General features: G+C 39.4%; 4 protein-coding genes and 1 long non-coding RNA gene across 10 annotated transcripts; 2 read left to right on the forward strand and 3 right to left on the reverse strand.

Annotated features, from left to right (window-relative positions):
* Positions 1 to 3,213: 3,213 nt before the first annotated feature.
* Vps15 (vacuolar protein sorting 15) lies at positions 3,214 to 10,113 on the forward strand. 3 transcript variants are annotated; one of them, XM_076423032.1, is made up of 17 exons: positions 3,423 to 3,629; positions 4,074 to 4,254; positions 4,334 to 4,477; positions 4,717 to 4,871; positions 4,944 to 5,134; positions 5,244 to 5,932; positions 6,167 to 6,475; positions 6,545 to 6,928; positions 7,015 to 7,338; positions 7,442 to 7,771; positions 7,848 to 7,998; positions 8,080 to 8,193; positions 8,266 to 8,458; positions 8,529 to 8,694; positions 8,756 to 9,026; positions 9,093 to 9,423; positions 9,885 to 10,113. In XM_076423032.1, exons 1-17 carry the CDS (start codon positions 3,538 to 3,540, stop codon positions 10,111 to 10,113), a joined length of 4,254 nt encoding a protein of 1,417 aa, XP_076279147.1. In that variant the 5' UTR covers positions 3,423 to 3,537. The 3 variants fall into 3 exon arrangements, 2 of the variants coding, with proteins under 2 accessions (XP_076279148.1, XP_076279147.1); XM_076423033.1 differs by lacking the exon at positions 9,885 to 10,113 and adding an exon at positions 3,263 to 3,278 and having other exon boundaries at positions 3,418 to 3,629; positions 8,756 to 9,185; XR_013008932.1 differs by lacking the exons at positions 8,529 to 8,694; positions 8,756 to 9,026; positions 9,093 to 9,423; positions 9,885 to 10,113 and adding an exon at positions 3,214 to 3,278 and having other exon boundaries at positions 3,418 to 3,629; positions 8,084 to 8,193; positions 8,266 to 8,407.
* LOC143208572 (uncharacterized) lies at positions 9,853 to 11,956 on the reverse strand. The gene is made up of 4 exons (XR_013008933.1): positions 11,654 to 11,956; positions 11,274 to 11,510; positions 10,752 to 11,107; positions 9,853 to 10,148 (listed from the first exon to the last, which is right to left on the reverse strand). It is a non-coding gene; the product is annotated as an uncharacterized LOC143208572 (long non-coding RNA).
* Positions 11,957 to 13,381: 1,425 nt separating this feature from the next.
* LOC143208569 (neurocalcin-delta B-like) lies at positions 13,382 to 16,309 on the forward strand. 4 transcript variants are annotated; one of them, XM_076423035.1, is made up of 6 exons: positions 13,382 to 13,778; positions 14,202 to 14,341; positions 14,438 to 14,570; positions 15,291 to 15,660; positions 15,886 to 16,084; positions 16,168 to 16,309. In XM_076423035.1, exons 1-6 carry the CDS (start codon positions 13,760 to 13,762, stop codon positions 16,213 to 16,215), a joined length of 909 nt encoding a protein of 302 aa, XP_076279150.1. In that variant the 5' UTR covers positions 13,382 to 13,759; the 3' UTR covers positions 16,216 to 16,309. The 4 variants fall into 4 exon arrangements, with proteins under 4 accessions (XP_076279150.1, XP_076279151.1, XP_076279152.1 ...); XM_076423036.1 differs by having other exon boundaries at positions 13,392 to 13,778; positions 15,330 to 15,660; XM_076423037.1 differs by having other exon boundaries at positions 13,410 to 14,136; positions 14,418 to 14,570.
* Positions 16,151 to 17,607, reverse strand: Sec20 (vesicle transport protein Sec20). Its single transcript, XM_076423039.1, has 3 exons — positions 17,311 to 17,607; positions 16,613 to 17,027; positions 16,151 to 16,535 (listed from the first exon to the last, which is right to left on the reverse strand). Exons 1-3 carry the CDS (start codon positions 17,389 to 17,391, stop codon positions 16,348 to 16,350), a joined length of 684 nt encoding a protein of 227 aa, XP_076279154.1. The 5' UTR covers positions 17,392 to 17,607; the 3' UTR covers positions 16,151 to 16,347.
* A 121-nt stretch (positions 17,608 to 17,728) lies between these two features.
* On the reverse strand, positions 17,729 to 20,137 carry Idh3b (isocitrate dehydrogenase [NAD] subunit beta, mitochondrial). Its single transcript, XM_076423034.1, has 6 exons — positions 20,037 to 20,137; positions 19,537 to 19,596; positions 19,260 to 19,469; positions 18,662 to 19,053; positions 18,391 to 18,580; positions 17,729 to 18,305 (listed from the first exon to the last, which is right to left on the reverse strand). Exons 1-6 carry the CDS (start codon positions 20,076 to 20,078, stop codon positions 18,075 to 18,077), a joined length of 1,125 nt encoding a protein of 374 aa, XP_076279149.1. The 5' UTR covers positions 20,079 to 20,137; the 3' UTR covers positions 17,729 to 18,074.
* Positions 20,138 to 20,538: the final 401 nt, after the last annotated feature.

Here is a 20,538-nt window from a genome sequence, read left to right on the forward strand (position 1 = left end):
AACAATCGCGATGGCGAGGTGTTCTTTTAGATAAGAGGTAGAAAATAAAGATACCAAGAAGATATATGTAAATATCTCTAAATTGCTCCAGCTCTACGAAATGTTTGCCTGTTTAAGCAGTTGCGGCTCGCAACAGGAGAGAATGTCGACTGAGCAAATAGAGCCGGAGTCTACCATCCTGCCTACCGAAAAACGAGAAGGCACTCTTTTTTCTCTCTGACCGATTTATTTGGAAATTAGTTAGTACTTGTTAATTTCCATTGCTTCCGTATATATATATATATATACATATAGGTATAGCGTTTCCGGTTCGATTCGCACTTGTAAAACTTTCTCGATTCGCATACTTATTCCTTTGTTGATTAATTATTAAATTGATAAACGAATCGACTCTCCTTTCTCGCCATAAAATATAACATCGCTTAAAACGCATGGTGGAAATCGTCAACATATGTACATTTACAACGTATGATATCAGATAACCGTTATCGACCAAATGAATTATTCAAACTTATCTTTTATTGACACTGGTATTGATCTACTCGGAATTCGACCCTCTGTATCGAATTCTTCACAGCACTGAAATCTATTATCAGGCGGTATTATAATTGAAGTTTAACCCTCCAAACTACTTACCAACAATAATTACAATTAATATAGAAATAGATCCGTTGCCGAATTGGAATATAAGATGGCATCACTTCCGGTATTTGATATTGGCACTAGTCACATGGACATTCTGTTTTGAAATGCATTTCGAGGAGAGTTGTTCTCTCCAATTAAATGTTGATCCAAAGTTCATTGTATTTTGCAGGCTGAAACTCGCAGAAAGGATAAAAGAGAAGAAAAAGGAAGTGTTAACGACTCGTGGCACGAGCTAACGCACGGAGGTTATGTTTACCGCGCAATCAGGTGCTGGCGCTAAAGAGGAAGAGGCTACTCGCACCTTCCCGATAACAAGCAGAGTTGCTACGCTCCACCACGGCGACAATTTCTACCTTTCAATCTATCCTTTCCTGTAACCGATCCTTCTTCCGTGAACGCTTCGGGCTACAGAAAGATTTGCAGAATTTATATATAGAGAGAAAGCTATCTAAATAGAAAGATTTCAAAGCACATACAGGGTGTTCGGCAACAGTTGCGAGGAAATTTAAGGAGTGATTCATCGGGATAATAAAAGACGAAAATCAAGAATAGAAAGCCTGCTCTTAATTTTCTTTCTACACTGTCACGTAGAATCGTCCATTAAATTTTCTCCCACCTATTACCTTTATCCCTCATCGAATGTTACGTACCGAGAACGGCGGTAATGCCGCGAAAATTTTCGACCCTGTTCGAATTCAAACTGACGTGGCGATACTACCGGTAACGGTACGTCTACCAGACCCGGAAGTACAACTCGCTTCATTAGAATTGAACTCCAAACTTTTCTGCAAATTATGCCCTGCTGATTATTTATTCAATCGGTTATTATAAGTCCACGAATTGTCGTACGATGGAATTTGTCTTCGAGAATTGTTTCAGTGCTATAGTGAACGATTGATTCCGGAAACACTGGGTATAAGTAATCAACGGTTGACTATTTTCGAGGCACTTGGAGGCACGCACTATGAAGAGAGCTATCCATCGACAGTATGGTGATGATAGACACTGTCATGGAGTTGCTCTCTTTGTCGATGCTGCCAAATTCGACGTTCTCATCCCATGACTTTCTTCATCGCCGAATTATATTTATTTCTAACAAGATTGTATGCACAGAGAGTATATCTGGTATGCAATAAAGTATTCGAATACCTAGCTTATTCTTTCCTTGTTTGTACTTCGTTCCATATATATAAATATATGTATTCAAAGACCAAAGTAACGAAGGGATGGACTTTCTCCTCTATTTTTTCTTTCCTTTTATGCAATAACGAAAAGTACAAATCAGTTTATAAGCGTGTACAAATTTGTGCTTAGTATAGTTTTTGTTTGTTTTTTGTTTGATAGCGAAATATATGTATTTTTCTGTTACCGATTATATTATTATTCTAGGTGAAAGCACAACAGAAGCCTGGATATGTATTGCCAAGAGCGTACAGCTTCTACATTATATTTACTGTGCGAATGATGAAAATTTATGTCAAAAAGCCATTTTCAATGTTTTTTCTTTTCTTCGAACGCTTTCGGTAATAATGTGTAAGTCGTACAAAAGGTTAAACAATACTATACATGTAAATACTAGTCTGTTGCAGCAACACTTATTGTTAAATAAAAAGAATATTTCAAAAACGGAGCAAATTATACCTCACATATATCCTAATTAATTTTGACACAAAATTTGGAGCAGTTAATTTTTTAAATGCCAATAATAAAAAGCTTACGGTAAGTCGAAAGATTAGTAATTGTTAAACTAAAAAACTTGTTTATACCTTATACTTTTGGAATTTAAATTATGGAGTAAGAAATTTACAAAAATAATCGTAAATTCAGATTCTTGCACCACAATCTATAGCACACTTACTGTGCCTATGTGTTCTTACACCTAGTAAGCAACTGCCCTATTCTGCCGTCAGAAAGATGGGGCATCACAGCTTCTGCTGGGGCTGGGCCGAGCAGAATCCAGGACTGTGTGGCCAGCATTGTGCCCGGGCGCCGGCTGCTTCTGTCGGTGCCGAGCCGGGCTGGTGCCCCTTCTTTCGGCCGGCAGAATGCGTACGTACTTATGCGGCCACAGCTGCCCGTCCCAAATCGAGCCTCTTGTGCTTCGAGCAGTTCGGCGTTTGACCCGTGTAATGCTCGTTATCTACTTTTCCACGCCGGGCTCGATTTCTGCTCGGGAACGCCTGACTGACTGGGTAACCGTAATAGCGCATAAATTGATAATGCAATGCAGAGAGGAGTTCATACTGTTCATACGAACAAATCACAACAGCATAAATGAAAGCAGATAAGTAGTCTCTAGTACATAAGTACGTATATATATACAAATACAATTTATTAATTGTAACGCTATCGTGCATTTGAGCAGAGATGAGTACATATATCCTCTTTGATTTGAGTTTTACGTCATTTTTTATAATGTTTATGATTGATGATACACATATGAAAAGTTGACGTTATATTATTGTTCTCTCATGAAACTAATTTCGTTTGTTATAAAACTAATAACAAAGTAAAACATTTATTCTTATTATTTTGTAGAAGTAGAAACAGTCGGTAAAATAGATTTCTTTTAGTGCGAACATAGCAATCAGGTAAATGGTTATCTGCTGTCACCAATGCGAAGAAAATCCAACGTAGGTGCAATTCAGTGCAATTTGATATACGATGCAGTGTTATATACGTATAACACCATTTAATTATCATCGATTGCATTCATAAAAGGCAGAGGAAATATTGATAAATAATTATAATTTATTGAAAAATATCATCTAGGAATTTTTTGCATCATCGTCATCCTATGTCCGCATTGCTTTACATCGAACCGAGTGAATTTGGCACAAAATGGATGCTGCTTGCAAATACACCAGTTTCAACTAAACATCGACTTACAAAATGGGAAATCAATTAGTCGGCATCGCGCCAAGTCAAATATTTCCAGTAGAACATTATCTGACAGACCATAGTGACTTATTATTCGATGTAAAGTAAGTAGATTCAACACCTCTTTTAAACAAACAAGACGTTGGCTTTTTGCACCAACCTATGTTCTGTCAAAAACTCCACACGGCATACTAAATGAAAATTAAAACAATTCAGCAATGGTTTTCGTTTGTATGGAGAATTATATCATATCTTACGTTGAATATTTTCGAACGATTAACTATAAACGATAAGTCACATAAGTTATGTTGACGTGACTATTTGGCAATAAATGTTTATGCAAATTTTTATTTTATAATTTCGTTGATCAATATAGGAACCGAAAACGAATGAATATATTGTATTCAACTTTTCGATGTCTCTAGAATAAAATGAAAATATATAGTTTCACGAATGCTTCACATTTTCATGGAATCGCATGGACTGTATCACCCATTCATCTGTTAAATGGTTTCTATGTTTCACGATTGTTGTTTAAATATGTGCAGCTTAGGAAGCACCAGATTTTTTAAAGTGGCTAGAGCCAGGAGCCAAGAGGGTCTCATAGTAGTAAAAGTTTTTGCTATTCATGATCCCACATTACCATTATCTGCGTACAAGGACAAACTTGAAGAAATTAGATCTAAATTAGCATCTGCTGTAAATTGCCTACCGTTTCAAAGGGTGATTGTAAGTATCTTTGTTGGTTGTATTTGCTACACGCGTATACATGAATCGTCGAGGAATTAAATATATATATGTATATTAGCTCACAGAAAAATCAGGATCGATAATGAGGGAATATGTGAAGTATTCACTTTACGATAGAATTAGCACCAGGCCATTTTTAACGTGCATAGAAAAGAAATGGATTACTTTTCAAGTTCTGTACGCGTTACATCAAGCGCACAAGGTAAGATATTATTTACAGCATCCAAAATAATGTTGTTAAAATGAGTTCTAACCTTTTAAATTGCACCCATAAACTGTGCCATAGTTTATTAGTAGTCGTGAATACTAATTGTCAGCATCTAAGAGAACACATTAAAATGCTTTTCACGGCATCAACCAGTGAACATATTATTATAATCCTCTAGTTCTGAAAAATTGTAAGAAAAAACATTTTAAATATTTCTTCTCATTTGACTGTAGTTTGGAGTCTGCCATGGTGACATAAAACTAGAAAATATTATGATTACCAGCTGGAACTGGATTCTACTCACAGATTTTGCAAGCTTCAAACCGACTTACTTACCTGAAGATAATCCAGCTGATTTTTCATATTTTTTTGACACATCTAGGAGAAGGTACATTTTATAATTAGTTTAGTTCATTATTAAATGATTATATAATACTCTCATCGTGTCATAATGTTTTAGAACATGTTACATTGCGCCTGAACGGTTTGTGAAAACATTATCTTCAGAATTAAGCAATACATTATTATTATCTGAGCAAGAGCTGAAAACAGGTGATTTGCACCCAATGATGGACATTTTTTCTGCAGGCTGCGCATTAGCAGAGTTGTATAATGAAGGACATCCTCCATTTGATTTTTCTCAACTATTAGGTGCGTGTATCATATGTAAAGATTATCTGTGGAACTTATATATATGTATATAATATATAATACTATTGTGAGCAAATACTGAAAAATTATTTTATTATAACACGTGAAGCATACAGGAACAATGAATATTCTGCGAGCAAGCATTTGGATGCTATAGAGGATCCAGGAATACGCGAATTGCTCGCATCTATGTTGGAGAAAAATCCAGCCAACAGGAAAAGCGCCGAAATTTATTTGGCTCAGGCTCGTGGCACGATATTCCCGGAATATTTCTATTCGTTTCTGCAGTCGTATATGCTTATTTTCTCTGCTGCTCCTATTCTATCGCCGGACGAAAAGATAAACCGACTCAAAAAAGATATTGGCAACATTATCAACATTTTGAAAGTAGAAGAAAACGAGAAAATGAAAAATGATAGAGAAGAGACGGCTAGGAATAATCAGTTTGATAATAATGTGGAATTAACGAAACAGGACTCTGGCCACAGCGAAGATAATACTATTGTGGATGGTGACAGCGATCAAAGCTTCGACAAAAGCGAATTAAATCAGATAGATACAGCAACAGATTCTAAAACACATGGAGAACAAAAGCAGAATGTGGACGTGGAAAATGAGAAAAAATTATTCTCTTGTTCAGAGCCTCTAGAAGGATTAGTCATCATCACTCAGCTGGTTACCTCGTGTATACGAGGCTTGCATCATTCTCAATCTAAATTACAAAGTCTTGAAATACTGCTTGAACTAGCAGAGAACACATCGGACGAAACGATACTGGATCGAATTTTGCCTTACATTGTAAGTTAGTTTGAACAGTACGATTAATTTCATTGTTCGACAGCAATTTTACGTTTCGATAATCAACGGGCGATTTACATAGAAGATGAATTGAATGAGAAAGCCATTTTTCAACTTGAATTGTTTTTAAGAATCGTTTATGGTCATCAGAACGTCAAAAAAGGCTACAGTTTGTTGAACAGTATTTTTAAAGAATGTTAACACGGTATTTTTCTCAAAACATGTTTGTTACAGTTTCATTTGGTTCATGATCCGGCTCCACGAGTAAGAGTATCAGCTATACATATATTGACTAAATGTTTGCATCTTGTAAAATCGATTCCGCCTACAGACGTGAATATCTTTCCGGAATATATTTTACCAGGTCTGTCGCATATCACGCAAGACGAAGCAGTTATAGTTAGGGCTGCTTACGCGGAGAATATCGCTCATCTGGCGCACATAGCGCTGCGTTACTTAGAGAATTCTCACTTGTCAAACTTGAGTAACAAAGAAGGCCCAAAACCGAGTTACGACAACGAGCTCCAGACGTTGCACGAAATGGTAATTAGCTAGTTACCTCCGCAGTCCTCGTTTGCATCTGCTACGTACTAAATCATGTGATATTATTAGGTACAACAATCTGTGTCCATGTTATTAACAGATCCCCAGAACTTAGTAAAGCAAACATTAATGGAGAGCGGGATCAATAAGCTCTGTGTGTTTTTTGGCAAGCAAAAGGCGAACGATATTTTGCTTAGTCACGTAATCACTTTCTTAAATGACAAAGAGGACAAGGAATTAAGGGGTTCCTTTTTCGAGTGTATCGTGGGCGTGGCTGCTTATGTTGGATGGCACAGTAGTCCTATACTTATGCCCCTTCTTCAACAAGGACTAGCAGACCCTGAAGAATTTGTGACGACCAAGGCTATCAATGCAATGGCGACCCTCACCGAATTGGGTCTCTTACACAAATCCGGACTTTACCAGCTGCTATACGAGACTACGGTCTTTCTAGTAAGTCCCCATTCTTTCTATCATAAATGCATAAAACTCGCATTTCTACTTACTTTAAAATGTTTTTAACACAATACCATGCACAGGTACATCCGAATTTATGGATAAGACACGCGACAGTTGGTTTCATATCCGCCGCGGCTAGAACACTCAACTTGGTAGATGTTCAGTGTAAAGTGCAGACAATGATTCAGTCGTATTTGAAGCATCCCTTGATTCAGATCGAGAAAGAGATTTTATTGTTGGAGGCGTTGGTGCCGCCTATACCAAGAATCGTTTACGATTCCGTCGTGAAATACTCTGACATAGAAGAACTGTTCCAAGTCCTGGAACAAAGACAAGTAGCTCGCGCTAAAGCGGTAACGGGGATCGTGCCCCAGTATAGCGAAATGAGTACCTCGTTGCGAAATGTGAGTTAACAACATTGTCCAACAAAACTTTTAACTTTTGCTTGAGTCTCTACGTGTAACGTGTTTGGATAGATTCCGGGAGGAATAAACGAGGGGTTTATAGCTTTTCAGACGATTAAGTTCGGAATCCATGACCGAGACTGTCGAGGATCAGCTGTTGATAATGAAGCCGCATTTAATGAAAATTAACAAATACCGCAATTCGGTGGACGCGAAACAGATCACGAGCAAATCTATGAATGGGAAGTTAGAGTTGAGCTCTATGAAGGACAGGATACGGCATCACATTGTTATACTGTATCCCGACACGAAAGCCGACCTAGGTTTGCCACCGTTCAAACGATTAGACCGTAGAACGTCGGACAGTGTCGGCACATACGCGACGATGAACCAAGAATGGCGTACAATGTTCGCGGCTCAAGATAACGTTCAAGTACTTTGAAGAACAAGTATACGTATACCCCGATTACGTTTTATATAATATTAATAGATTCTGTTACACGTTGCAGCACACTGTGAAAATGTCAGACATGACCGGAAGTAGCGGAAGCCCTAGCCAAAGTTTGCACGGAGGGGATATACATTTGTCGCCTCAGCACAGCCTGTCCGATATGAACAGCATAAACGATCACTCTCTCCCCTTACGTTCCTATATTCAATGTATGTCTTTCTCAGAATGCTCTTTGATGTTAATATAAAGAAATGTTATGCAAGAAAATACAACTTTCTGTAATTCTTCAGACAGGTGTGCACCTTGCAGACTAGAGGTGAGACAATTGACATACAGAAAACAAGAACAGCATGCTGCAGCATTAAGAGCACAGCATTGGGCTGATAACATTGCATGGCAAACCGGTAATTAATTATCATTACTTTTAGACATAATTCTGAGATTTACAAGAAACGCGCGTTTGCGATCCTCGATAGGCTCAAGACTACTACCAAGTGGCTGGAGACCTAGAGGGGTTTCGGTTGCTCACCTCCACGAGCACAGAGCGGCAGTGAATAGGCTAGTTTCTTTACCAGACTCTAGTCTATTTGCAAGTAGCTCAGCGGACGGATGCATTAAAATATGGGATGCTAGTAGAATGGAAGGCCGGAACATAGCTAATCGTTCTAGGTAGACGAAATGATCTTTGAAACAATTATGTGTTTCACACGTTGTATAACGTATACTTGATTTATTTTAGGCAAACGTACATGCATAGAGGCGGTCCTCTGGTTGGCCTGACAGTGTGCGACCAAGGGCAATCGCTAGCAAGCTCTGCGAGTCAGACGGGCACAGTGTTTGTTTTACGAATTGAACCAAATTCAAGCAAAACGAGCGTCATCGGGACCAGACAGCTGGATCTTCAGGTAACCAACAATGCGTACCATTTTACTACTATCTATGATACATGATCGAATCATCGTTTAGGAAGAAGGATGCGCGGTAGATCTGCAGTATTTGGACTCGGGATCACAGTCGGTCCTAGTATACGCTTCGCTGTATGGATCGCTGGTTGGCTGGGACTTACGGTGTCCGGGTACAACGTGGCGTTTAGAAAACGATTTGAAGAACGGCGTGATCACCTCTTTTTGCGTGAACAACTACCAACAGTGGCTGACACTTGGCACGAGCTCGGGCGTGCACACGTGTTGGGACTTGCGATTCCAGTTACCGATAACCAGCATTAAACATCCTACCGGTAAATTAATAAAGTCGACTGAATACGATTTTGATCTTTGAACGACTTTTATAATATTTGCTTCAGGTGCAAGAGTCAGGAAGGTAATCACCCACCCTACAGAACACTCGTGGATTATTTCCGCTGTGCAAGGCAACAACGAAATTTCCATGTGGAACCTTGAAACCGATTTCCGGCAAATGGTTCTCTGGGCGTCGAACGCGCCTCCTCTCAGCCATTCTCAGGGCGGGCATAGTGTATGCGCGATCTATTCCGGGTGTATCGATCGCTCCGGCTTTCTGCTGGCCGGCGGCGCTGACATGAGACTACGTTTCTGGGATTTGAACGCTCCCAATGAATCGTATGTCGCGTTGCCTGCAGCCAACGATGTGACCCCTCCAAATTCGCTGGCGTACGAGTTAGTATCCGTTACCTGGTCACTATATTTTCTAGTCTTCGTTCCACAATTATTATTATAGCAGTGGTCGGCACTAGTAATGCACTAGGCTCCGAAAACTAGCTGAACAGTGGAGCCGTTGCCGACCACTGGGCTAGAGCATTTAAGACACTGGTTACCCGAATATCTCGCTTGCTATTGATGGCAGAAAAAATGAACCGGATGAAATGTGCTTGACTTCAGGGGGCTTATAATGTAGGGTCACCAATGTTTTCATGCGCGGAGACGTAGAGGAGATGTGAAAGTAAATTCCATTATTTAAAAATGGAACGATATGTTTTCTCATACAAAATCACTTGTATGCCGAAGGAAATAGTCGAATGTGCTGTACCTGTTCTTTGCTAGGAGCTAAATTTAAGCGTAACTTAGGAGAATACAATCACAGTGTGATGAATGGTACATTCCCCTGATTTATTTTCCAGGCAACGATTGATAGATGGGACAAATGTGGTGCAAGAGGTGTTGGCCAGCGATGGGCCCGCGCCATCGTCCGTGGGAGGTAGCAGCGTTCGAACAAGAAACTCGGAGGAGGGTGGCCAGGGGCCGGAAACACCACCGTCGGGCCACCATGACACGATATCTGCTGTCGCGATGTCGAATACGTGGATCCTGACGGGCAGCACGGACGGCTTGATACAAGTTTGGAAATGATTGTTCTCGCTTCCGTCATCTACGGTGTCCGAAACCTGCGCAAAGTGTACAAATTTTTCTAACGTAGAAAACGATTCGACCAGACATCGAGATTTTGTACGAACGTGCTGCTACTGTAACTCTGTGATCTTTTATTTGTATATACTGTGTACTGTATATAAACTGTATTTATTAAGACCGCCGATAGTCGTGATGATAACGATACCATGCATTTCCGCGGACAGAACGTAACGCGACAACGTTACTTCAACGACACACCCGTGATCCTTCTGTATAATTATAAATGATTTATTTTTCTACGTGAAACGTGAGACCGACGAAAGAGCTTTTGATGTACTGTAACATACAACACGATACAGTAAAACGTTTCTAGAGTTTAGCATAATAGCAACGAGCTAATCACGTGAGATCATATTAGAACAATACGACGATCAGTGTACAAATCAATAACGGCGCCGTGTAAAAATTGTTCACTTGATATGTTATTTATACTGGCTGGCGTCTATACATATAACGACTGCGTACATACTTTTGTGTTAGATCAATAGTTCACTTGTATACCGACTGAAATACTCATAACCAGTGAATATCTTCGTACTTCCTAATATTGTTACAATAAATTCATATTTTTAACGCACCTATACGTGTGGACCTGTAACAAATCGGATGTGAGAACCGGATCGCTACCAGGGACAAATCGGAGCGACAGGATACGATCCTCTGCCAGTGAACGCGTACGGATCAGGATTGATTGTTCTGCAGATCTCTTTCCATCGTTCTTTTCCTCCTTTGCCCTGTCTTCGTCGGAATTCTTGTTTTCCGTGATTCGGCGGACGATAGTCGTAACCGGATTGATCACCGAACAAAATTTCGATCCATGGCGCCGCGGCCACAGTCACAATCAACAATAAGAACGCAAAGAATATTTTCATCTTAAAAATCGCAACGTTTTCCTCTTCGTAATTGACTGTTGGGATTAAAGATCGACGATCACCTAGAAAAATAATGAATCTATCATTTCGTTTCTCCGAATTGAATTGTAATCGTTGGATCAAGCACGATACACACGAAGAGCCGATTAAAATATACATTTTTCAAAAAACAACTAAAATTTGTCATTTCGTTGTAATTCATTTCGATATTATAACAAATGCACTTACTCCGCTTTTGTCGATTACACTCTTCATTGCTTAATAACAATCGAACACATAGATGAACACTCGAAATTGAAAGAAACACTTGCAGACTGAATAGTTATCTCCTGAACAAGAATCTCGAGATATCTCGCTAGTGTACGAACTCCGACACTGTTCAAAATTTGATTCGGGAATCGCGATATCGACGTTCTTTCTTTCCTAATTGACTTGGCTGATTAAAGATCAAAGATCGGCGGACATCTGGAAAGAAAATGAACTGCGTTAATTCGATCGAAAGTGATGGCTAACTATAAATTCATTTTGAAAAACAACACTGTTCGCGGTAGGACCAGATTCGCGAATGTACGCACGGGTAACCAAGCACAGAGCAAGACGGTACTAACTTTCATGCTAAAAGGTCCAATGACCAATTGTTGCGACATGTGTTTGATGAACTCGTTATTCCTCGCTTTCGAAATTCACACTTTTTGAGCAGACCAATTACGAGCACTTCTGTCGTTCCTCTATTTCATGGGTGATTCTGGAAATCGCGATCAAACTGAATCAACCAGTCAACTTCGCCAGATATATTCGACCGGTAGAACTCTTTATTTTTCGTTTTTTCTCTTATTTTTATAAAATAGATGTTCAAGCTGTACTCGCGGTAACGAGCACACTCTCGCAGTGGAGAGATGCTGGATGGCTACTGCTGTTTTATATACCGCAGGACTGCCCTACCGCTCAGAAAAAATCGTCTCTGCAGAAGTTGCAAATGCGCTTACGTCAGACGGGCATTGTTTACCAGCGTCTCGATTAAACAAGATCGGGGAATTCGCCTCGACAATTATTTATTCTATTGGTGTTTTGGAACCACTGTACTAATATTCAAACTTGCAGACTCATGTATAAAATGCGATGCTAACCGATTAGTTTGAGGTATTGATATCCTCGGTTATCGTTTCCCTCTAATTTCTGTTTAGACGCTCCTAACAATTAGTTCGTTTAAAATTGCATTCGAAGATTCGAAGCTGTAGACTATATTAGTCGCGGAAGTTATCGCTATGTACAACAAATGTCCATGTTTATAAATTATATATTATAGGTCAGAGCAAAAGTTCGTGTCCGATTTCGTATTAAAATACGAAATCGGACACGAACTTTTGCACTGACCTAAGACTTGGATGCTGATGAAAGGTTCGGAATCGGAGAATCTGTGTAACAATGAGGAAACTTTCGTGCCCGTCACATTGAACTTGGGGAAGACCCCATCCTCCAGCCTACCATGCTCGAATCATATTTTTATTCATGCGGCGTACAACCGTTTTGTTATTCCGCGTGTGCAGTGGATTATAATGTCTCAAGAGAAATACACGTTAAAATATGCAACGCTGATTTAATTATGGTTACTCATTTATTCGGCACGCTGCGCTGATGCGCAAAAGCTGCATTTCCGTTCTTCTCTGAATTATAGTAACGCTACATACGGTTCCCTGTGCAAATTTCACAGCTCAGGGTGTAACGAAAGGAAAATTATTTCGCGGACCCGACAGAAAATTGAATCGGTTCATCGATGAAACGGCAATTCGGTCTACAGGTCTTCGTATGATAACGAACCCGCGCGATTACAAACGACCCTGCTTCGCAAGCAACATTTGTGTCAAGGTTCCCGGTGTTCTGATCTTTGAGCTATCTCTCGAAATTAACGTCAATTATCCCATCGTACGGCCCGATAAACTCATATTCTTTCCTTCATCGAATTCTGCGAATATAAACGCGTCAAGTCCGCAGAACCTTGATCCATCGTCTCGCGGGTGTTTAGCTCTAAGAAAAACAAAGAATATCCTTCGTGCTGTTTGCAAAGCATAAACTAACTGTTGCATCGAGCGCGACAACTTTTTTCAAGTGTGAAACAGCTTGACCGAATAATTTCCAACGCGAACTTTTTCCGACGCCGAAATATTTTGAAGCAAGGAAGGCCATTTCGCAAATAGCAAAAAGCCCGGTTACGCGCGTAATCGTTCTCATTAAGGTTTACCATGACTAAGCCGTGACTATTTCCTATTACCGTAATAGCCGGTTTCCAGGCTGTCGAACTATTAATAGCGTTTGGCAGAGAAAGTCTGCGGCAGCGTTTTGCGCCAAGGGGTTCGCGATCCTCGAGGCTCGAGCGATTCTCTCACGGTTCTCTCGCGGGTTCGCGGATCTGGATCCGAGTCAATGGATTTCCAAAATCCCGAGAACGAGAAAGATAAGCGTTGGGTCACGGTGAACCGGCTCTGATTACGTCAATCGTGACTTGATAATGGTTTCTCGTAATCCAACAGGATCGAAAAAGTCCCGCAACCGGAAGACTTTAGCGCAAATATGGATGAATCATATGAGTCTGGCGGGAAAAATATATGTATATATTTTGTGTAGTCACCGTATATTAGTATTCAGCGGGGGACACGCACGTGCGGAAACCCATGAACAAGTAGCTTCTATTATAAGAAGTTCAGCGAGAGAATGGCATGCGTCGGCTGGTACACTGTACGCGTTTGTTTGCAACAAATAAATCATCGTTCGTCGCCGAAGACAATCATAATTGGAGCGCGAAGGCATTCTCCATACTTTAAACCTGCAAGGGCACGCGAAATTTCTTAAACTACTTTCGTGTACCAGGCCCGAAACTGCAGACTCCAATTGTTCGAAAGAAGTCAAAAATATGTCATATTTGAAATTATTATAGAACCAAAATGAAAATAGAATGATGTAGTTGTAGATAATATAGAAGCGATAGGACTGTTGCGCTATTGAAATTTTTGGAAACGAGGTCCAATTTTATCGCGAGAGTAAAACGCACCTCGCGTTCTGTTTGTTATTCTTCGGCATACAACGAGGATTAAAGGTATCGCCTGCAAGTATATTTCGGCGCATCCTTTCGGAGTTATCGTCTAAATATTTGGAATACAGATTTTGCTGAAACCGCTGTTCTACGCCGGCTGCACCATACGCGTCAGTTCCGTTTCGCTGGTGATTCAGAGAGCTTCTACAACTCCGGTTCTGCATCCCTTCGTTCGCGTCGCTATCGGATCAGGAATGGCAACGATCAAGTAAATTATAATTTCTGTATTCTAAAATAAAAAAGACAGTTTTCCGTATCGCTTTCTCCACGTTACAAATTACAAGCGACGCTGTTCGCGATCCAGAAGTTTTTGAAAATGTCAAACAGCCTCAATGCGGACGACAAGGATAGTCTGCAGGTGAGAAACCGAGCGAGTCTTTCGTTGAAGATGCAGCGAAGCTTAAAAAAGATGAAGAGGAGCATTCAGAAGATCACCGGTACGTTTTTCTATGTATACATATATATATATATACTGTTACTCGATGCGTTGCCGAATTACCATTCTCTGGTGGCCGAGTAAAAGAATTTTTATTGTTAGTTGCGCGGAGAAGTATGAATTTAAATTGCAATGTTAGGCCAGGTATTTTACTACCATTAGACTTATAAAATATACATCACATTCAATTTAAAGGCATATTTACTCTATCACTTATATTCTATCGCCCACCCGCCAGAGCATTGATTTCACGTAATTGGTTCCGATGCCACTAGCACGTTTATACAGGGTGTTACAAAACAGGTAGAATAACCGGATAGAAAGTGATCACGGGCTCTTTAAAAACAGCGCTCAGTCCTAATAAAAAGAGAATGTTCAGTGCAACAAGAGCTTTTATTAGCGACTTTTATTCTACGCAAACTTTCATTTTCACAATTAATTCTATGGAAACTAAACCAAAGTTTCATTGATAAAAATATCCGTTCGGATAAAAATGTAATTAATATGTTATTAAGTTCGCTTCGTATACGTATATGTTTTCTTATATTTTAAAGATCCGTGTATTTCACAAATGCATCAAGTCTAACGATAGTGAACGTAATTCTGAACACTAGCTCCGACTTAGGTGTACTGCCCGCATTGAAGCACCCTGTACCATAGATCTAACGCGCGTCTGGCACAGATAAAAATTATCGTACAAGTCGATTTTCAATACTTTTAGAATCTTCGACGACTGTACAACCTCACTGCGTTTTCGTAGAGAATATGCAAGACGACGAGAGGCAGCCGCCGTATATATTTCCGGAACGGCTCTCCTCTTTAACGTGCCAAACGGGTTTCACCAAGGATGAGATCCGAAAGCTCTATCGCGCTTTTAAACAGTATTGTCCGCGAGGAGCGGTGACCACGAACGACCTGAAGCCGGCTTACGCGAAATTGTTCCCGTTAGGGGACCCGGCCAAGTACACGCAGATAGTGTTCAACACCTTCGACCGGGACGGCGACGGTGTCATCAGCTTTCAGGATCTTCTCGCCGAGGTAGCTCTAATCACAAACGGCGATCTGGATCAGAAACTTTCCTGGATCTTCAGGTGACCGGTCGAAATCAAGAATCAAGGTGGATAAACACTGCGACATGTACAGAACACGATAAAATCGGCTGTTTTCTGGAAGCTATACATTAGAGAGAGACATTCTATGTACATAAGTTATAATTGAAAATCTCTTTTCGCCGTTAAAGTGTTTATCCCCCTTAACGAAACCGCTCGTTAAATGCTCGACATCTGACTTTCTAGTCTTGCCCTTCTCTCCATTAGGTTTTACGATCTGAACGGGGACGGTTACATCACGAGGAAGGAAATGCTGGTCATAATATCCGCGATTTATGAAATGCTGCATAATGGACAGACTATCCAACGTATGGTCGACAGGCACGTGGACATGGTTTTTGAAAAGATGGACATCGATAAGGACGGAGTCATATCTCGGGAGGAATTCATGAGCTGCTGTAACAATGTACAATTCAATTAGTGCGGCAGTTGGAAGACTGAAAATGAGCACATCACGAATCAACAATTAATACTTTTCTTTTATTTCAGAATCCCACGATATTGAATCAGCTGGCGACATTCGATCGCTTCTGGTGATGCTCCTACTCTTGGAAAAATGCGATTCTGGAATTCTCCGTCTTAATGCGCGTCGCTCGCACTTCTCAGGAAATGTTCCTGCTATCACAACGATGCGAATTACACGGTCCCGTGTCAAACAATTTTGTATTCTTAAAACAATCTCTTCTGTAAAATATAGAAGACACAGGCAAGAAAAAATGCAAATGCCAGTGCTAATAAAACTTTATCCGTGACTTCCCTTCTACCGTATTTGCCTAATAGTTTTCCCGATTGTACTATCACCTGTTGCTGGTGTTCCAATTCGCCCGAGGTGCTAGACACCTTGTCCGATGAAGTTACTGTAACATTTAAAAATTTATGTACCATAAATTGTATTTCAGCATACTCGAACAATATATACAAGAGGAAAATGTACTTAATGTATCCAACGCATCCGCAGTTCTTTGAGTAGTCTCTGCCAAACATCTAGATATACTTAAAAGTTTCTCAGATAGTTGACTAGATGTGTTTGCCAAGCTCCTTCTGTCGTGCTTTCTACGTACAGCTGCCTGTTGTTCTTCGGGCATCGACAGTAGTTCCTCCTTGGATAGTTTGTCTATTACAAACTTGCTAAAGATGTTGGCCTTACAAAATGCAGTTAAGGAGTTCTTCAACTGTTGTCTATATGTATCTATTTCTGCCTGTAGCTCTGCTTTCTTCTTCTCCTTCAGTTCTCTTTCCGCCAATGACTCTAGTTTGGATAAGGACGACTGTAGAGCTTCTAGTTTCACTCTACCCTCATCGTTCAAGTCATGAAGCAATTGGAGAGGACCAGTGCATTGTTGTATATCCTAAAAAATAATACTAGTTAGTAAAAAACAAAATGTAACAGTTACTAATCATTTTTTTGTAGTTTAAACGAGATTACAATGAATAGTATAATATTACAATGTAGCAGCGTATAATTTATTTATCGTGCAACTTTTATAAAACGTTCGACTAATAGTCAATTAAATAAAGCATTATTTGTATATGACGTGTACTGAAAATGCCAAGTTGTTAACGTCAGTATTCGAGGTTAGGTTGACGTTTATATATTGTTAAGAGGAATTTTTGTTTTTTATTAATAATTACTTGTATCAAAGCTGTAAGTTGAAAATTGTTTTTCACAATATCTTCACGTATTAGTTCCAACTCTAAATCCTCGGTCTCCATTGATGCACGTGTTTTTTGACAGTTCGCTTGTGCCGTATAATAATTTTTTATGTAACTGACAAGTGAAGCTCATTAAACTCCTTGTTGTTCGTAATTAGACGCAATAAAGGTCAGTAATTAAAACACATAATTGTTATTACATTGTACCAGAGAATATCCTCTCTGATTGTACGCAAGGAACGGTCATGTACCACGGAAATGTGCAACATGGAGAGAACTCCTGTTTGTCACTGCCAAGTGTGGCAAGTCAACGAAAGTGTCTGGAAGAAATTCGAGTTACGAAGATCTGGACCTGGAGAAGTAATTGGCGAGATGTTGCTTCATATATTTAGACGAGTACGAGGTAGTACAATTTATTAATGTACAATTTGAGTATTACATTGTTATCATACGACTGGTACAGCTCTGTCTAACAAATATAATTTCGGTCATAAATATGACGATACTGATTGAATAAAACAATTCTATTCACAGAATATAATCAATTTAAATAAAATATTGACTTAAAACTGATAAGTTAGGTACAGTCTGAGCTCTTTTTATAATACTGTACAATTCAACAATGGTTTTATTAACTTCTTTTTTTTTTGATAATGCACGAGGGGCACAATGTACCTATTCTATAACATTCTATATTACACGAGTCTCTTCGACATTAACGGAGATCGCATGGTAGTAATGACTTAACGAAGGCGATGTATTATAGCGTTCGTGAAATCTGTTGTAGAATTTTGTCCGCCTAGATCTTTCGTCAATACTTTTCCGTCGTTCAGGACATGGTTCAACGCATCTTTGATTTGTTCAGCATAGCGTTGCAAATTAACGTGACGCAGAAGTTTTACAGCACACAGAAGCATGGCAGTAGGGTTGGCTACATTTTTACCAACAGCCTCCGAATAAGTGTGCCTCGCGCCCTAAATTGCAAATGAGTTCTCGTTATATAACGTACAATTTCGAGTATAATGTTAAATCTTCGTGTATTAAATGCGTTCGTCTTACCGGTTCAAAGACGACACACTCGGGACTGTAACTGGCACCTGCAACTACACCAGCACCGCCGACCAATCCAGATGCAAGATTATCTACAATATTACCATACAAATTTGGTAATACCATTACATCGAACTGGTGTGGATTAGATACCATCTGCATGGTACAGTTGTCCACGATCATTGTTTCAAATGTAATCCTGTAATTACAACAATATAATTGTTACCTATTTGTATGAAAAAAATCATTGACTTCAAAACTAACATTTATAACTACCTACTTAGGATATAATTTCGCGATTTCCTGACACGATTTTAAAAATAAACCATCGCCAAGTTTCATAATGTTGGCTTTGTGAACGCAAGTGACCTTTTTGCGATTGTGTTTCACTGCATAATCGAACGCAAATTTTGCAATTCTTTGACTTTTAGTTGCAGTGACTATCTTCAAACATTCTACCACTCCTGGCACAGATTCGTGCTCCAACGCAGAGTATTCTCCTTCTGTTTGTTCTCTGATGATAATACAATCCACATTCTTATGACGACATTTAACTCCTGGCAAAGATTTTACGTGTACCACGTTCGAATACAAGTCCAGACTCTTACGTAGTTTCATATTTAATGTTTGGAGCTCCCCAGTCATGGAGTGGTCCGGTGTTGCTAGAATCCCCTATTTCCAGAACAGTACCAATCCCTAATATTATTAACACTGTCCAACAAATTTTAATTTTAGATGAAAAAAATTAAATTTGAAAATTTGTCTTTTCTTTAAAATCGAATTTTCAGAAACTGAGCATTCGACGTATCAATCATAAAAATCATGTATTATTTATTGAAATGCAAAATTGCAGTATTTCCATTTGTATGTACACGAACCTTCAAGCATACTCGGTTTCTTGCAATACTATTGGACACTTGTTCGAGCGGTGCACTTAATGTTGGATTTACTTCAGAAAGGAAGTATGGCTCGAATTCAACCGGTATATTGATTGCCTTGAAAACACTTTGGACCGACACCACCAATTCTGGTCCAACACCGTCTCCTGGTATAAGAGTACATTTTACTTTTCCTTCTCGTTCAATTGGCTAAAACAAAAATGATTTTAATCGAATAGTATAATTAAATACTTACTACAGATATTTAAATACGTACAGCATTTTGTTGATGTACTGCTCCTATATGCAGTGCTGCAATAGCTCCCTTCTGGGTAGTCTGCAAATAAAAATATTTATCATTGCCTTATAAATATAGTTTCGCATACATTTCTCGAACACATAATCGAATCATTCATTCCGCATTAAAAAGCTATATTTATAATGATTGAATAACAGAATCACCGGAGCCATTCGTTATATCGATTGTCTTAATTGAAATACAAATTAAACCACCCAGTTTTCGGTAAACAGATTAACAAATCGTTTTGTCAAATTGTTTTTACCGTTAAACGAGAGAATTGTCATACGTCTTTAAGAGAAAAAAGGTATCATGTGAAACGTCCTTGCGATAACTGGTGCTCTCTTCGTTATCACATATCACCCAATCGAACGAATTGCTGCATAGAACTCGATGATATTTCAATCTGCCGGCACTCGGAAGGTTCTAACAATCGTACAAGCAACAGGAGTTCTTTGCTCCAATTGAATTAGCGTTACCTGCGAAAATATTTTGCAGACGTTTCTCGCGAGTAAAGCCATTTTTCTACGACGGACCACAGTGTCGCTCCCACTCTCGTGCTTGCGCACCAGTAACGTATCAAATTTGGAAACAACTGGGACGAGTAAAGTACAGTTAGTTCTACGTTTTCTAACTTCACTCTTTTCATCTTACATACCTTGCCCAGAACTATTGGACTTTTCATAATAAAGTTAACGTTTCATTGGGAATGTCTTCAAACATTATCAAAATTGTTAATGTGCTTGCAGAGATCTGGTGCTTGTATATACGGCCCTGTTATCGTCGTTCGTCCGAATTCGCAATTTCAGAGCCGTGGCGCTGGGTATAGTCGGTGACATGTCGGTGACGCGCAAAGCACTCTTACAGAGAAGAAACTTTTATTTTTAGAATCCCTGTTTGTCATCGTAATTATTTTCATACTGGAATCCATCTATCTTAAAATACATTTTTCCTACATTAATTTGAGCCCTCAAGAAGAAA

Source organism: Lasioglossum baleicum, chromosome 5 (assembly GCF_051020765.1).
Source record: "Lasioglossum baleicum chromosome 5, iyLasBale1, whole genome shotgun sequence".
Taxonomy (NCBI): Eukaryota; Metazoa; Arthropoda; class Insecta; order Hymenoptera; family Halictidae; genus Lasioglossum; species Lasioglossum baleicum.

Coding starts and splice junctions, on each gene's coding strand:
- Vps15 (XM_076423032.1), top strand. CDS start 3,538: ATGGGAAATCAATTAGTCGGCATCGCGCCAAGTCAAATATTTCCAGTA. Junction 8,194..8,265: donor TAACATTGCATGGCAAACCG/GTAATTAATTAT, acceptor GATCCTCGATAG/GCTCAAGACTACTACCAAGT. Junction 9,424..9,884: donor CCAAATTCGCTGGCGTACGA/GTTAGTATCCGT, acceptor TTTATTTTCCAG/GCAACGATTGATAGATGGGA.
- LOC143208569 (XM_076423035.1), top strand. Junction 15,661..15,885: donor AAACTTTCCTGGATCTTCAG/GTGACCGGTCGA, acceptor TCTCTCCATTAG/GTTTTACGATCTGAACGGGG. Junction 16,085..16,167: donor TCATGAGCTGCTGTAACAAT/GTACAATTCAAT, acceptor CTTTTATTTCAG/AATCCCACGATATTGAATCA.
- Sec20 (XM_076423039.1), bottom strand. CDS start 17,391: ATGGAGACCGAGGATTTAGAGTTGGAACTAATACGTGAAGATATTGTG. Junction 17,028..17,310: donor AACTTACAGCTTTGATACAA/GTAATTATTAAT, acceptor ATTATTTTTTAG/GATATACAACAATGCACTGG. Junction 16,536..16,612: donor GGATGCGTTGGATACATTAA/GTACATTTTCCT, acceptor TAAATGTTACAG/TAACTTCATCGGACAAGGTG.
- Idh3b (XM_076423034.1), bottom strand. CDS start 20,078: ATGGCTTTACTCGCGAGAAACGTCTGCAAAATATTTTCGCAG. Junction 19,597..20,036: donor TCTGCAAAATATTTTCGCAG/GTAACGCTAATT, acceptor TTTTATTTGCAG/ACTACCCAGAAGGGAGCTAT. Junction 19,054..19,259: donor GAAACCGAGTATGCTTGAAG/GTTCGTGTACAT, acceptor TTCTGGAAATAG/GGGATTCTAGCAACACCGGA.